General features: G+C 38.7%; 1 protein-coding gene across 7 annotated transcripts in view; it reads left to right on the top strand.

Annotated features, from left to right (window-relative positions):
• Positions 1 to 17,609, top strand: part of chl1a (cell adhesion molecule L1-like a) — a 93,476-nt gene that overhangs the window by 50,081 nt on the left and 25,786 nt on the right. For all 7 annotated transcript variants that reach the window (XR_013196952.1, XM_077214064.1, XM_077214065.1 and 4 more), the window contains 11 exons: positions 5,152 to 5,336; positions 5,527 to 5,635; positions 6,466 to 6,656; positions 6,960 to 7,082; positions 10,750 to 10,920; positions 12,725 to 12,760; positions 13,131 to 13,230; positions 13,338 to 13,513; positions 14,373 to 14,507; positions 15,542 to 15,682; positions 16,119 to 16,230. Coding sequence is in view for 6 of the 7 variants with exons in the window: in XM_077214064.1 (XP_077070179.1) it covers positions 5,255 to 5,336; positions 5,527 to 5,635; positions 6,466 to 6,656; positions 6,960 to 7,082; positions 10,750 to 10,920; positions 12,725 to 12,760; positions 13,131 to 13,230; positions 13,338 to 13,513; positions 14,373 to 14,507; positions 15,542 to 15,682; positions 16,119 to 16,230 (1,376 nt within the window). In the remaining variant the exon portion in view is untranslated. The remainder of the gene's footprint in view (positions 1 to 5,151; positions 5,337 to 5,526; positions 5,636 to 6,465; positions 6,657 to 6,959; positions 7,083 to 10,749; positions 10,921 to 12,724; positions 12,761 to 13,130; positions 13,231 to 13,337; positions 13,514 to 14,372; positions 14,508 to 15,541; positions 15,683 to 16,118; positions 16,231 to 17,609) is intronic.

Raw genomic sequence — 17,609 nt, 5'->3', positions numbered from 1 at the left:
CGCCAACATCTCTAGACAATTTATATGCCATGATAGATGATGGTCCTGCCACAGACCTTGGGCTGGACGACCACTCATGACCGCCCCCCACCCTGTGAGGGAAGCATCCGTCGTTAGCGTTACGCGACGACAAAGAGCCCCCAACACAGGCCCTTTGGATAGGAACCAGGTTTCTTTCCACATGACCAGAGCACGAAGGCAGCGCCGCGTGACTTTGATCGTGCGGAGGGGATTTCCCCTCGGGGAGAATCCCTTGGTCCGGAGCCACCACTGCAGTGGTCTCATGTACAACAGGCCGCAAGGTATAACATTGGACGCTGCTGCCATCAGACCCAACAGTCTCTGAAACTGTTTTACAGTGAGTAGCTGGCCTAGCTTTACTTGTTTCATCGAAGCGATGCGGGTCGGAGAAAGTCGCGCCCGCATCGAGATCGAATCCCAAACGACACCCAGAAAAGTGGTCTTCTGAGAAGGAGATAATACACTTTTCTTTGCGTTCAGCCTCAACCCCAACTTTCTCATATGAGCGAGAACAACATCTCGATGCTGAACCGCCATCTGCTCTGTCTGAGCTAAAATCAACCAATCGTCGATGTAATTGAGGATACGAATGCCCTGAAACCTCAGGGGCGCTAAAGCTGCATCCATGCATTTCGTGAAAGTGCGGGGGAGATAAAGCTAGGCCAAATGGAAGAACCTTGTACTGGGACGCCTCGCCTCCGAAGGCGAACCTCAGGAACTTCCTGGGTTGTGGAAGGATGGAAATATGGAAGTACGCGTCCTTCAGATCTATCGTGACAAACCAGTCCTCGGATCTGATTTGTGACACGATCTGCTTGATAGTGAGCATCTTGAATTTTAGCTTCCCTACCGAGCGATTCAACAGGCGCAGATCTAAAATTGGACGCAACCCCCCATCCTTCTTTGGAACGATGAAATATCGGCTGTAAAAACCTGACTCCAACCTGGGAGGAGGAACCCGTTCTATAGCCCCCTTTTGTAGGAGCGCTTTCACCTCTTGTTCCATTACCAGAGCCTGCTCGGGGCCCACCACTGTGGGCAGAACCCCTCTGAATTTTGGTGGACGACACCTGAATTGGATAGTATAACCCTTTTTTACTGTGTGCAGAACCCACTGAGATATTTTTGGAAGGCTTTTCCACTCTGCCAGAAATACTACTAAGGGTACCAGTCTCTCGAGACTGGCCTCTTGTGTAACTTGAGCAGCAAACACAGCGACCTGTAACGGCGCACCGGCAGGGAACGACTGGCTTAACTGCTCTGAGACCCACTTCAGAGGGGGCGAGCGTCCCTCGGGAAAGCGCTCGCTGGGACCGTCTGTATCCCGGCATGAAGGCGGGGTTGGCAGAACGGGCCCCTGAGGGCACCGAAGAAGAGCGGGCACCGTGTAATGCGGTGAAAACCTCTCTCCCACGGCAGGGACCACCCTCAGCATCCTCTTTGCCGAAGCCATATTAACTTATAATCTTAGCCATAATCTTAGACATAATAACTGTCCTCAGATCAGTTTTGCCAGAAGACTTCGGCTGAGAGTGCCGCGTCTGGTCCCACTGTTTGGAAGGGGGAGCGCGAGACGCGACACTCTGCTTCCGTTGCGCCCTATATGAGGAGCTGACTGACGGCCTGGACTGCTCCCGCCCAGCAGTACCGGGGACATGAATTTTAAGAGGCATAAATTTCTGAAACGCTGCCGACTGTTTCTTCTCTTCCTGAAATCTATCTATGACAGTATTGACAGAATCACCAAAAAGACAATGAGGAGAGAGCGGAGCGTCCAAAAGAAAAGCTTTGTCTTTTTCTTTCTAACCAGAGAGATTTAACCATAGATGCCTCTCTGCGGCCACCAGGGCTGCCATAGTACGGCCCATTAGCTTGGCTGACTCCTTGGTGGCGCGCAGAGATAAATCTGCAGCCTGATGCAGTTCGCAAACTACGTCAGTGCTGACCTCTTGAGTGTCACTCACATCCTTTAATAAGTCAGCCTGGTATGCCTGCAAGATGGACATCGTGTGCAGGCACGCCGAGGCTTGACCGGCCGCCGAATACGCCTTACCCACTAAAGCTGACGTACTTCTAAGAGTGATTTAGAGGGTACTTAGAGGGTAAAAGTGGTGCTTTAAAAGAAGATGCAGCTTCAGCAGAAAGATGACTAGCAAGCGCCTCTTCCTCTTTGGGCATCGCCCCATAACCATGAGATTTAGCCCCCACAATATTTGAATAAGTGGAAGTTTGAAAACACGATAAGAGACCGGCTTTTTCCACGATCTCGAAACCTCTGTGTGGAGATCCGGGGAGAAGGGCAAGCACCGGAGTGGAGGTTGAGAACGGGAAGGCAAAAATCTTTCATCTAATTTAGATTTTTCTCTAGACTCCTGCCTAACAGCTGGCCACTCGTTGCTTAATTTAGAAACAGCACGAGTGAGCACCTCCATAAGCTCCTCACTTTTGGGAGAGCGAGATGGCGAATCATCGACATCTCCCGCATCCAGACTAACAACATCCAGATCCTCAGAACTGGATAGTTGCAGTACTGGGGCCTCAGTTCAGGGGGAAGAAACCGCAGAGCGTGCTTCCGAACCCGAGACTGAGGCACTGGATCTAACAGGTAAGGGCTGAGATAGGGCAGAGCCCGTCTCAAGCCCCGCTGTTAGATCCATCTGCGATCCCCACGAATGACGTCGCCGCTCAGCCTCGGCATAAGGGGACCCGATCCGTGGGGATCGCGAACCGAACCACTCTCCTCGTAGAGTGATCGGCGGGAGCGGAACGTTCTAAAAGGCAAAAGCTCGCAATGCTCACAATCAGCCCCCTCGAGAGCTGACTGGGCATGTTGCACACCCAAACAAACAACACATAAGCTGTGTGTATCCCTGCTCGTTAAATAGCGCGAGCAGGGAGGAACACACTTCTTAAATTGTTGTTCGCTCGCCATTGTCTCTCAATATAATATATATAGTTTTTTGAAATAGTGAAACTCCTGCTTAGTGATAGACAAAAACACTTGAGACAGATCCACATATAGCGCTTACTGAAGGCAAAGAAGCTGTCGCGCTTGTGTTTGGGGGTGCTTTATAGTTTCCTGGTCGATTACGTCAACCGCCTATGACATTCCGTCCCTCCATTGGACTGATTCCATACGTGCTTCATGACGCACACACGCAGAGGCGTTCCCACAGCTTGACGCAGCTCGAGTTCCCTTGAAAGGGAAGTATACAGGTCCTTCTCAAAAATTAGCATATTGTGATAAAGTTCATTATTTTCCATAATGTAATGATAAAAATTAAACTTTCATATATTTTAGATTCATTGCACACCAACTGTAATATTTCAGGTCTTTTATTGTTTTAATACTGATGATTTTGGCATACAGCTCATGAAAACCCAAAATTCCTATCTCAAAAAATTAGCTTATCATGAAAAGGCTCTCTAAACGAGCTATTAACCTAATCATCTGAATCAACTAATTAACTCTAAACACCTGCAAAAGATTCCTCAGGCTTTTAAAAACTCCCAGCCTGTTCCATTACTCAAAACCGCAATCATGGGTAAGACTGCCGACCTGACTGCTGTCCAGAAGGCCATCATTGACACCCTCAACAGAAGGCCATCATTGACACCCTCAAGCAAGAGAGTAAGACACAGAAAGAATTTCTGAACAAATAGGCTGTTCCCAGAGTGCTCTATCAAGGCACCTCAGTGGGAAGTCTGTGGGAAGGAAAAAGTGTGGCAAAAAACGCTGCACAACGAGAAGAGGTGACCGGACCCTGAGGAAGATTGTGTAAAAGGACCGATTCCAGACCTTGGGGGACCTGCGGAAGCAGTGGACTGAGTCTGGAGTAGAAACATCCAGAGTCACCGTGCACACGCGTGTGCAGGAAATGGGCTACTGGTGCCGCATTCCCCAGGTCAAGCCACTTTTGAACCAGAATCAGCGGCAGAAGCGCCTGACCTGGGCTACAGAGAAGCAGCACTGGACTGTTGCTCAGTGGTCCAAAGTACTTTTTGGATGTCATTCGGAAATCAAGGTGCCAGAGTCTGGAGGAAGACTGGGGAGAAGGAAATGCCAAAATGCCTGAAGTCCAGTGTCAAGTACCCACAGTCAGTGATGGTCTGGGGTGCCATGTCAGCTGCTGGTGTTGGTCCACTGTGTTTTATCAAGGGCAGGGTCAATGCAGCTAGCTATCAGGAGATTTTGGAGCACTTCATGCTTCCATCTGCTGAAAAGCTTTATGGAGATGAAGATTTCATTTTTCAGCACGACCTGGCACCTGCTCACAGTGCCAAAACCACTGGTAAATGGTTTACTGACCATGGTATTACTGTGCTCAATTGGCCTGCCAACTCTCCTGACCTGAACCCCATAGAGAATCTGTGGGATATTGTGAAGAGAAAGTTGAGAGACGCAAGACCCAACACTCTGGATGAGCTTAAGGCCGCTATCGAAGCGTCCTGGGCCTCCATAACACCTCAGCAGTGCCACAGGCTGATTGCCTCCATGCCACGCCGCATTGAAGCAGTCATTTCTGCAAAAGGATTCCCGACCAAGTATTGAGTGCATAACTGAACATAATTATTTGAAGGTTGACTTTTTTGTATTAAAAACACTTCTTTTATTGGTCTGATGAAATATGCTAATTTTTTGAGATTAAAACAATAAAAGACCTGAAATATTTCAGTTGGTGTGCAATGAATCTAAAATATATGAAAGTTTAATTTTTATCATTACATTATGGAAAATAATGAACTTTATCACAATATGCTAATTTTTTGAGAAGGACCTGTATTTAAATCATTGTATTCATGAATTGCATGTTTAATGTATTTTTAATTAAATTACTACATAGGACCCACAAAAAAAAAAAGTATCAAATCGTTGGCATTGTTCCTGGATTTAAATGCAGGCTTTGTTGATGATTTGAAATTTTAAAATAAAAAATTCGTACCAATATAATCTCTTTTTTGAGGTGATTTTTTTTTAAATGATCTCACATGCTATTTATCCAAAATACTGTTAAACACTTAGACTACTGGTTCAAAGCGAACAGCTCCTCAAATCTCAGTTTCGCTGTAGAAGAAGTTATTACAATTTGTTCTCTGTTCTGACTCTTGTAGTCTTTTATGTCTCTTTAGATCTTTTCCTTGGAGGAGTCAGTAAAGAGCTCTTGCTAAAAGAACAACTTTCCAAGAGTGTTTTCAGCGTTTCCTTCACCTTTGTGCATATCTGCTGGCTGGGATGAAGGGGCTCAGGAGCCTTAGTGTCAGGCTCCTGTCGGCCTTCTTCTCCACTACCTTTGGTCTTTATTTCCCTCCTCAAGGTAAGTACCAGGACAGTCAAATTGCTTTCGTACGTTTGTTCTCATCAGTGCAACAGTTCAACTTGCGGCTATGGTCATTATTCAACACCATTACATGTTATTATCTAGTAAACCCTTCCAGAAAGAAGCTTGCTTTTAGCATAAATGAGCATCTCAACAGCTCTTTTATCCTGTGACCCGTTTCCTGTAGTGGAGCAGCTGCCAACCATCACTGCTCAGACCTCGGGCTCTCTCATTGCCTTGCCATATGATGAGAACATCCTGTTCAAGTGTGAAGCCAAAGGCAACCCAAGACCTACGTGAGTGAGATGTCCTGCTTTTAATGGGTTAATTCCCCCGAAAATGGAGATTGTGTCAATAGCTCACCCTCATGTCGTTCCAAAACGACTTTCATTCAGCTACGAAACACGGACATCAGATTTCATTCCATCCATTGAAAGTCTGTTCACTCAAAACACTGTCGCATCAAAATGTTCATAAAGAGATTGTCAAATAAATCCATATGAATACCTCATAGGGTCTAGCAGAAGCTCAAAAGTGCTGATGTGACGCGAGAATGAACCTCATTGGTTCTTGTGCGTTTGGTCAAACATGCTTAAGTTTCCATTTACCAAATGAGTGCAATCTTTGTACGTTCGCTCATCAATGTTTATATGTGGATAAAAGCCTAAAATGACATGATGTCATTCATAAGAGTGAGTAAATGATGGTAGAATTTTCATTTTTGAGTGAACTATCCCTTTAAGGATGTCTGCAGACAGCTAAACTGGAGAAATATCCAAATCAAATTGAAACTTAACCAGTTCTTTGTGCAAAATGTGAGGTGAAAATTTGGTGTTTTTCTGGCACTGTAAATATTCCCTTTTTGTTATTAATTCTACGTATCTTATTCTCTTCAACAAATATAGGGAAACTTATTTAAACAGAAAGGAGGTAAACAGAAAAAAGGGGTTGAAACAGGAAACCAGAATCATTTCTTAAACGACAGTACTAAGAAATGCATCAACTATACTAAGAGCTTTTCTTTCATTTCAACGAAACAATCTACTTTTTTTGTCCATGTCTAATGGGTGGAAAGAAAGTATTAGTGTTGCTGAAGGTTTCCTGTTGTGTGATTTTAAATGAACAGGTACCGCTGGTCAAAAGATGGCATGGATTTCGACCCACATAAAGACCCTCGGCTCATTAAAGAAGAAAGTAGTGGGACTTTTGTGATTCCGAACAATAAAGATAAAGTGAAATACCGGGGAAAGTACAGATGTTATGCCTCAAACAAGCTCGGAACTGCAATATCAGAGGAAGCAGAATTTATTGTGCCTAGTAAGTCACTGCGCATCTTTTTTTTTTCAAAGATGTTTATCCCGTCTCACACATTATCTTAGCTGCTAATCATGAAAGGAGTAGTAGAATTCCAGAAATTCTAGTATATAGAATATTCTTGGATCTGTTCCAGTAAAATTTGCATATTCCATGTGTCCTCCTGAGCATATCAAGCATTATGTTGCTCAACTTGTTTTTAATCTTGATCAATAGTTTCAGGTGGCTGCATGTCTTACATTGTGGTAAGTAAGTGACTGCAAAGAATTTAAATGCAATTGTATTTGTTTTTGTGCTTCATCACAGTGGTACCCAAGTTTCCCAAAGAGAAAACAGAGCCAGTGGTGGTCACAGAGGGTGAATCGGTGGTTTTGGAGTGTAACCCGCCACAAGGGATTCCACCATGGCAGCTGTACTGGATGACCAAAGGTAACTTTAAAGATACAGTTTCCTGCACATCAGGTCAAATTGAGGAATCCAAGGGGATATTTGTTATGCACTTTCCTGTGAATTTCTTGTTAGTTTCAATATTACTTCTTCAAATCTCATCAGCTGTTACAGCAAACATTATTGTTCCTGATATGTCAATCAACTCCTTGGCCACAGAATAAACAGATGCAGGCATATATGTGACCCTGGATCACAAAACCAGTCACAAGAAGTCGCACGGGTATATTTGTGGCAGTCATCAATACATTGTATGGGTCAAAATTATCAATTTTTCTTTTAATGCCAAAAATCATTAGGACATTAAGTAAAGATCATGTTCCATATTTTGTAAATGTACTACCGTAAATATATAAAACATTTATTTTTGTGAGTGAATGCAGCACAATCACAAACATAAATAGACAACTTTAAAGGCGATTTTCTCAATGTTTTGATATTTTTGCACCCTCAGATTCCAGATTTTCTAATAGTTGTATCTCGACCAAGTATCACGACCAATGGAAAGCGTATTTATTCAGCTTTCAGATGATGTATACATCTCAATTTCAAAAAAATTGACTGTAAAATTGACTGTAAAAAAACTGTATAATTAACTAGCATTTTTCTGGCGCCAGACTGGAGTTCATAAACGCCTGCACTAATAATAGGCTTTTGATGATAAACATGTTATGGTTCATGTTGTAAATCGTGAAGAATGCTGTTGATTAATACTTACTGGAAGTATGTGACATTTGAAGAATTTCATCATGTCCGTCAAGCCAGTAAAAGAGTAGATCAAAGAGTATAGAAGTACCAAGAGGCGAATCTCGATAGAACGTTCCATTGCAACAAACGTGTCCATGCGCAGAGCAGCAACTCCGCCATCTTGGACTTAAATGCAACACAGCTGTCATAGAATTGAACGATACCGGTTCCAATTCAGAAGCGGTTAAGGGTACTAAATAGTAGTTTCTAGTTTTTTATTATCTCCATAGCCTAAACTAAAACGGCGTGTTGTACAACAAAAAAATTTGGGGATAAATCCCTTTTTCATACACAGCACAATTTACCAGTAACAACAGCCCATGTTCCTCATGAAATGATTAACAAATTCATTGAAAAAGCCAAAACACAATGAACGTTAGGTGAAAGGGAAAAAACATTAGTCAAGAGAGAATATTTAATAGTAATAGAAGATAATCACAAAATGAACAGTAATAAAATTGGTGATGGTAAGTAGATCACATCATTTCTGGCTGCTTTAACTTACACACAACAAATCAAACATTGTGCAAGTAAAGTGCACACATTTACTACAAATAGAATGGCAATGATAAGTATATTAGCTGTTCTATATGTTTTAGTCTTTAGTTTTATTATAATTTAATTCATCTTGACTGATAAAAACTTTGTACAACATGTTACATTTGATACAGAAAGAGAGGGTTAATGTACAGATGACTTAGCTTTAAAAAATTCCTGTTGCACTTCTGTTTGGGCTGTGAAAGTTGTCGATTTTGGGGTCCGTAATAGATGATGGATCCTGACTCTATTGAATAGTTTCACCATGTATTCAAGAGTGTTCTGCACTTTTCCATGTCACACACAACTTCCCTGCACTCACGGTTGTACACATCCATGCCTCTATTTAGGTATGGAGACGTACGTACGCTGCTCACTTTAACGTTAATAAAAACCTTTTCTACTTTACCTCTCTGGATCTTTGGGGAATCTATGAAATGCTAGTTGATTGGTTGTACACTGGTGGTAGTTGTTGCAGTTGATAGCAGAACACTTTTTTCTTTGTTTCCAATTATTTCCAGACATAATGCTGTACAGTTGTGCTAACGGGAAAACCGTTGGTTCAGTCCAAAATGGCGTCAGCGCGAAAGCAGCGCCATCTAGCGATTGTTACCAAAACTGCGATTGTTACCAAAACGGATTTTCGCCTCTTGTTACTTCTATACTCTTTGAGTAGATTCGTCAATCTCAACTGGTCGCAACTGAACGCAGGACAAAATTGTCATATATAAGTAAACAAAAATGTCATTAATAAACAAACTTTAAGCAAGCAATAAGGTACTCGAGGCTGTGGTGTATCGTGAATAAGTCACGGCTGAGGGGCGTTGTTAGGCGCACGAAGCTGAGAGCCTGCAACCCCTTAAGCCGTGACTTATTCACGATATATGTCACTAGCCTCGAGTACCTTATTGCTTTAATAAAACGGTTACCACAGAATACAAATATTAAAGCCTAACAATATGTATCAATGCAACTTTCATGAAGTAAAATTACTAAAACACCTTCCTTCCGCCGGATAAAATAATCCCGGACCGTGAACAGTAATAGAAGTTACATTATTTCGCCATTAGATGGCGGCATATACCGTCTTTGAGTGAGTGAGTCAGTAGAGAAGACATTTATATTGAAAGAACTGAAACTTGTAAACACGGAGAAGCAAGACACAACTGAAAATGACTAGCGTGTCAGGGCATGGGAAAAACCCTTTACTGTTAAGGGCAAGATATTGCACCTCTCTAACTTTCATTCAATTTCTCTGAAGATAACTTATTGTGTGTTTGCTCCTCAAGTAAATTGAAAATTCGGTAACACTTTACAATACGGGTGCACTAATAAGCATCAATTCATGCTTAACTAATGTACAGATAATACTGAATTAATGTGTAACTAATGATTATCTAAACTATTCATTAATGATTACCACATTAGGAACTAATTAAGAGTCTGTATGGTTAATGTATTAGTTCAGACATGAATTGTTATTAATTAAATATGTAATTGTGAATTAATTCCCTAATAACTATTTTTTTTAACTAATAGTGTTAATTAATATGTTAATTACCAGAATGAGCCAAAGCCTTGTATTTCAACTTCCAGATAATACAGGTACACTAATGTGCATTAATACATGATTAATTACTTAATTGTTAGTGCAAACTCATGTGTAAATTACTACAATTACTAAATGACTAGTTAATAATGATGTGCCTCAACAAGTAAAGTCATAACATAATGATACCTTTGCAAATCATTAGCTAATGATTAATTAAAACAGAAAACTGGTAGTTGAAGTGCATAGCTTTGACTAATTGTGGTAATTAACACATTAATTTACACTATTATTTAATAAAATATGTTATTAAGGAATTAATACACAATGACACATTGAATTAATAGTAATTCATGTATTACTTAATCTATTAATCATATAGACACTTTATTAGTTGCTGATGCAGTAATCATTAATTAATGGTTTAGTTCTTCATGAATCATACATTAACTCATGATTATCTGTGCATTAGTTAAACATGGATTAATGCATATTAGTGCACCCTTATTGTAAAGTGTTACCGAAAATTATTTTAAGGATGTTTAGATATGTATACTAAAAAACAAGCACAACATTTTTTTTTTTGCAGTGTTATTACTGTACATGTCTTCACTTCTTGACCTGACGAGGTGTCTTAATCTTGTTGAGCCACCTACAGTTGATAGAATATCTGAGCATTCAAAGCTCTACAAATGATGCCTGTTATCTGCTGTGCAGTCTGTCAGATGGGACTATTTCTGGGCGGTTTGGATGGTTGCCCTCTCAGATGTCCTGTTGCTCATGTTAATCTAACAATCCTCTCTGTATTGTTCTCAGATCTTCGGCACATTGAGCAGAATGAGAGGGTGTCCATGGGCCTCAATGGGAATCTGTACTTCTCAAATACACTGCTGTCTGACAGCCATGATGACTACTGCTGTTTTGCCTCCTTTTCCAGGATACGCACAATTGTTCAGAAACCCCACATGGTCCTGAAGGTCAAGCCAAGTACGTGCCAAGCATCTCTGTAGGGAGTACAAGTAGCATGATATGGTTGAAGAAATGAGTTTTATGCTATTGTGTGTATACACTATGGGGTCGGTATTATTTTTTAATGTCTTTGAAAGAAATTTCTTGTGCTCACCATGAAAGGCTGCATTTACTAGATCAAAAACACAGTAAAAACAGTAATATTGTGAAATATTATTACATATGAAAATAACTGTTTAATATTAGAGGATCATTTAAAAATGTATTTATTCCTGTGATCGAAGATGAATTTTCAGTATCATTACTCCAGTGTCACATGATCCTTCAGAAATCAGTCTGATTTGATGCTCAAGAAACATTTCTTATTATTATCAATGAAATCTGATTGATATTTTAGTGGAAACATTTCTATTCATGAATTTTCAGGATTCATTCATGAATAGAAAGCTCAAAAGAACAGAATTTACTTGAAATCTTTTGTAACGTTATACATATTTACTGTCACTTTCGATCAATTTTAAAGCATCCTTGCTGAATAAAAGTATTATTTTCTTTCGAAAAATCATAAAGTGAACAAATGATTTTAGGGATGAGCAAAACATTTCGTTATCAACTAATCAATCTTTAGAAAGACCTGCTATGCTGGTTTTGGGTCCTGTTGATTGACGTAGGACACATTCTTGCTTTCATAAACAGCTGGACAAAGCATGTGGCAGAGTTTTTGAGAAGTGTTTTTAAAACTATTTGTAGTTTGGCACGTCGTCGTCATGAAAAATGCAATGAAAATGAAAATGCAAACTGTGAGATGCACAACAAGTACACATTGACCCATTGGTGTATTCACACTTGTCTCATTTGGAGCATTTGTTTCGAAACCCCCCTTTGTTCGGTTTGTTTATGCATAAGTGAACACAGCCATCGCACAGATCCGCGCCAAAACATTCACTCTGAGATCGCCTAAACGATCGGTATATATCAATATAATTTATCAGTCAGAGCGGCAATGACGGCTACATTCGTATAAGTGTTTGTGTGTCTCAACCTATTTTTTTTTACAGTCTATTTTGGTACGCTTTGAAATGTTGCCTCATGAAAGCGAATCGAACCAAGAAGAAACTGCAACATTGTAACAAATTAAGTCCCCGTTTATGTACGAAGCAAACGATCTACAGGTCTGTTAACGCCCTGAATTTATTGATGATGGTTGTAGATTAGTTCCAAAAGCAATGCTCATTTGGCTGTATTGGCGATTCTTTAAAGTGAATGCAATTTATAGATGCACTTGGTTTTAGTGTATTGTCAGCATGCGTTTTTTTAGAATGCTAATATAACAGAAGTTGGAAAAAGTTGCATCTACATCCTAAGCCCCATTAATGTCAACATGTACCCTGTATACTTTCTTAAACTTGACATACTCCCCTACACCTACCCCTGCCTGTTAAACACTTTATTCCCCACTATTCTAAACTTATTTGGCACTTTATTCCTACTTTTGATTTTTTTTTCCATCAAAATCTGTTGTGACCTACCCCTAATTTTCCAGCAACTGCTCTTCCAACCAGTTTTTACAATCCATCCAATTCCTGATGGATAAAACTCAAAAATCAAAAAGTCTAAATAAAATATGAAAATATTAACACTAAAAAAGTCTAAACCTAATTATCCTAATCAGTAGTTGGACGAGTGCTCTGACCCACACTTACTACTTTGTATTTGCATGCACCCATTTGTTTGTTTCTTTGGGCTCATGTGCTATTCATTAACATTTGAATGTGCTGCAAATGCAAACACTTTTCTTTTTTCTTATTCTTCTTCTTTATAGTAAATTCAAGCCAAGGGGATGATGGCATCATGAGTGGTAAGTCACAAATAAGAAAGTCAACTATTTTGTAAAATGTGCTGGGTATCAAATATGCAAAAAGGTTCATTTATCTTTTTTTAAGGCTTTTCTTTGTGCCGCAAGAAGTTTAGGATAAGGCTTCAGCACTTGGCTATTTCTATAGTTCAGACTGTGTGCACTAGAGTTTTCTGCAGTTTGAGATATTCACTTTTCTAAGAATATCCGACTGTCGCTTTGCAAAAAACAATGGTATGTTTTCTGAGAATATATCTTGCTTCATGTTTATTTTTCTTACCTCTTTGGCCCATTTTTCTTATTCAGACATAAAGGGTAGGCTTCTTTTTTATCTCCATGTCAAGGCTATTTACCATAATTTGTCCCCATTCAGTTCAGGAGAGGAAGCCGAACATTTTGGTGCCCTCCAGACATTCAACGACATACCTAAAAAAAGGAGAAGAGCTGGAGCTGGAGTGTATCGCAGAAGGACTGTGAGTTCCCTTCTCTATGGCCACTTAGTGCTTACAAACACACCACAGCAGCAAAGCATTTCCACTGACAAAGAGAGTGACATCAATTTATTTTGGACTTTTCTCAGACCTACACCGAAGGTAGAATGGATATGGGATAATTTACCGAAGCGCTCACTTATCAAAAACTTTGGAAAGGTTCTGACTATACCAAATGTCACAGAACTGGATGAGGGGAAATACATGTGCAAAGCCAGGAATGATCTTGGTGAAGCTGTGCATCATTTCAACGTTGTTGTGGAAGGTATGTTACAAAGTCTTAAGCCTGAATTTTATTCAGGTATTTGATGATTCTCAGTTGTTCAGTAAATCTGTTTGAAACAAACAAATATTCTAGAAAATTTGAAAATGCCTGAGAATTAAAAATGTTAGATTTTCCAGTAGCTAGAAATTGATCTGGTTCACTGAAGAAAAAAAAAAAAAAAAAAAAAGTTGCTGCCTTAAATTTTTATATTTTTTCCTTAAAAATTTGACTTGACATCTGACTTAAATGAGTTGAATCTTGTATAACTTAAGACATTCTCAATTTTGTTAATGCGACGCAAAAGCATATGTTGTCACAACTTATTGATCGTATAAATGAATATTATATAAATTAATAAATAAATTAATATAATATACATTTTTACAGTGTATACCTTTATTTTAAATATCATTATCCAGTAATCACAAATAACTAAAGAGTTTGTAAATAAATATTTAAATAGTCTGTTAAAATATATGCAGTTTATATGAAATCTGTTATACATATTATTTATATGTGTATTTATACTTTTTTAAAATAATATACTATTTTTAAATTATGTTATTATTTTATATTTATTTTAGTCCTTTATCAATCATAAAATCAATGTATTTAATGACACACACACACACACACACACACACACACACACACACACACACACACACACACACACACACACACACACACACACACACACACACACTCAATCTGAATGAAAATCAAACTGCAGGTTGATCACATAAGATCATCAACACTAAAGAAAATTGTGAAGTCATGTCACTTCCAAACACAGGGGGGCAGTGTTGCTCTAACTAGGAAGCTGTTTTAATCCGTATTCATATGTTGTGTGTCTCAGAGCTGCCCAGCTGGCAGGAGGAGCCAGTGAAGAGTCAGTTAGCAGAGATTGGATCTGACATCCACATCAAGTGTTCTGCTACGGGAAAACCACAACCCACAATCACCTGGAAGAGAAACGGCCAGCCCCTTGATGGTGTGTTAACCCCCCTCCTCCCCCACCCTTATCATGCCCATTTGACTGAATTTGTCGGCTCAAAGCCACTGCCAAATGCAGTGCAATTACTGGCTGTGTGAACAGGCTGTTGTTCCTTTTTTGTTTTTTTCCCCTCATTATTTAGACTAAACAGCAGTGAAAATGTGGCCACTTCTGTATTCATGCACAATTTACATGCTCTAGTAATATATAATATATATATATATATATATATATATATATATATATATATATATATATATATATCAAGTCAATAGATCAGTACATAATATACAGCAAAAGTCAACAATGTATCTTCCAAATATATACCTTACAAGTTTATTGTTGCTATAATGATATGAAATTATTACACTATAGACAACTTTCAAGCTAGTTGTATCGCTTTTTACTATTTGAGAGTGGATTAGACACATACTTTCAAGTCTTGGCTAATGAACATTTCCACTGTTATTGGTCCCCGAAATAGCATTAGCAAGGCATTTTGTCAATGTCTAAATCGAATTTTGCACTATTTGGTGGCTTTTCAGCAAAATGTAAACATTTATGAAACACAAAAGCAAAGAAATATCAAACCATTGTTTTATAGTTGGGGTCAGTACGATAAAAAAGAAAGAAATTAACACTTTTATTCAGCAAGGATGTATTATTTCAATTACAAATAAATGCTGTAAAGAATCCTGAAAAGAATGTATTACGGTTTCCACAAAAATATTAACTGTTTCCAAAATTTATGATAATAAGAAGTGTTTCTTGAGCAGCAAATCAGCATATTAGAATGATTTCTGAAGGATCACATGACCCTGAAAATTCAGCTTTGCCATCACAGGAATAAATCACATTTTAAAATGTGTTAAAATAAAAAAGGTTATCTTAATTTGTAATAACATTTCACAACATTCAAGAAAATGGAGCCGTGCTGAGCAAAATAGGGCGTCTTTCAAAACATTAAAACATCGTACAATCCCCAAACTTTTGAAAGGTAGAGTGCCGATTCAAGTTTGTTTTCCCCCCAGATTTCCATTCTACCAGTTACAGAGTGCTTGATGACAGAATAATCCTTCTCAGAGCGGAGGAGAGAGACACTGCAGTGTACCAGTGTGAAGCCTCCAACAAACATGGGACCATACTTGCCAATATGAACGTGCTTGTCATGAGTGAGTACTTCACTTAACTGTAAACAATAAAACCCGCATCATTTACATGTATCAATTAATCATAGAGCCAGAAGAGAAGATTGTGGTCCTCATTGAAGTTTTCTGGGCTTTGATTATGATATGATTCTCTTGCTGTCATGTAACGGCTTAAGGGTTTCAGCAGCTGTTCATTCGTAATTGACATAGAAGACAAACATAAAATGTGTGTGTGCGTGTGTGCGTGTGTGTGTGTGTGTGTGTGTGTGTGAAGTACTTCGGTCTCTGTTTTCAGTTTGTAGCTCTGGTAGAAGACGACAGCACTTTTATATGCTAATAGATCTTTTACAGTTTAATTTCAGAAGTGTGCCCCGGTTTCGTGCGCCTCGGCAATATGCCACACTGGCTGTTTGATGTTTGCCTGTGTGAACCTTTGACTAATGGTCTGGCTTTCTCTCAGATCATCCTCCTTTGATTCTGACACGGAATTATCTGGAGTACGCAACCATGTTAGGCAAGAGTGTGATTATGGACTGCAAAGTCTTTAGCTCACCACCTGCCGCCCTTAACTGGTGAGTTTGGTATCAAGCGTTGTGATTCTAACACTGTGTCCTAACAAGCCACAAATGAATCGTCTTTTTTCTGTTCTTTGAAGTTTTTGTCCTAACCAACTGTGACGAGTGGTGCTACATTTTGTCTCTTGGTTTATATATCTGTAATGAGGAGCACACTGTTCTTGTTGAACTTGTTGAATCTCGTTGAAAGTATAGAATGTATGTATATTAAACATCAAACTTGGACGAGGAGAGACTGATTGTGGAAGAATCAGATATTATAGGACAAATTCATCAAAGTGCATATGTATTTCTAGTTTTTACACAGAGAGAGAGAGATCTGCTCTGATTGGCTGTTTTGTGATTTTTGTGTCATGCACTATTGTTATGTTTAGTGAAGACACAACACGTTTCTCGTCACTGCATAGTGACAGGAATTTTTTTTTTATCTTCACTGAACATAAAAACAATGTGTACAAGTGTTAATGAAGGCAATTGATTATACATATAATTTAAAAATATTTGGCCCTATATTTAACATTTATGTATTTTAATTATATAGAAATTCAACCCATTTGGATATTTCAAAGTTTTAACAATCTTATACAGGGTTTCTACTCATTTTCCATTTCAAAATGCCATACTTTTCCAGACTCAAATTTCTAAACCTCTCTGTAGATTTTCAGACCATATTTAACAAAAGTGGTTCAGCCTTATTTTCAGCTTTGTATTTTGTATATAGTTCAGTCATCTCTAAATATTTTGTATTTTCTCAGGGTTTTTTTCCCATTGATTTTCTCATAGTGACAACGTACAGCCCCTAAAATAAAAAAATACATAAAGACTTTTGCATGCACACGAAAAACTAAATTGGGACAGTTGTCTGGAAATGCTAAGATTTTTCCATACTCTGCTTTCTTTTTTTCCATACTTTTCCAGATCTGGAAATTACTCAAATCAAATTCCATACTTTTCCATATTCCAAACTGCGTAGGAACCCTGCTCATATATACATGAAATTGTATATGCACAGTAACAAGATGTATATACTGTATTTATCATGAATAACTCTAACTAATTGTAAAATTAATATAATCCAACGCTAGCCATATTTAAACAATGTTCATATTTTTTCAAATGATTAATAGTCAAATCATTTTTTCATGGTTTCAACCGTTTTATGCTGGTTTTAATGAGTTTGAATTTATTACTTTTGGAAAATATTATTATTTAAATCAAATAGATGCAAATATAGGGCATGGGCCTTTTTAATAAGTCATAATATTAGACATTCATGCTAACCTAAACTGGTCTTCACTTCAATCAATCAATCAATCAATCAATCAATCAATCAATCAATCAATCAATCAATCAATCAATCAATCAATCAATCAATC

Source organism: Siphateles boraxobius, unplaced genomic scaffold, assembly GCF_051911475.1.
Source record: "Siphateles boraxobius isolate OS27281-9 unplaced genomic scaffold, OSU_SipBor_1 68, whole genome shotgun sequence".
NCBI lineage: Eukaryota > Metazoa > Chordata > Actinopteri > Cypriniformes > Leuciscidae > Siphateles > Siphateles boraxobius.
The sequence above is the reverse complement of the archived record's forward strand: the minus strand, read 5'-3'. Positions and strand labels throughout refer to the sequence as shown.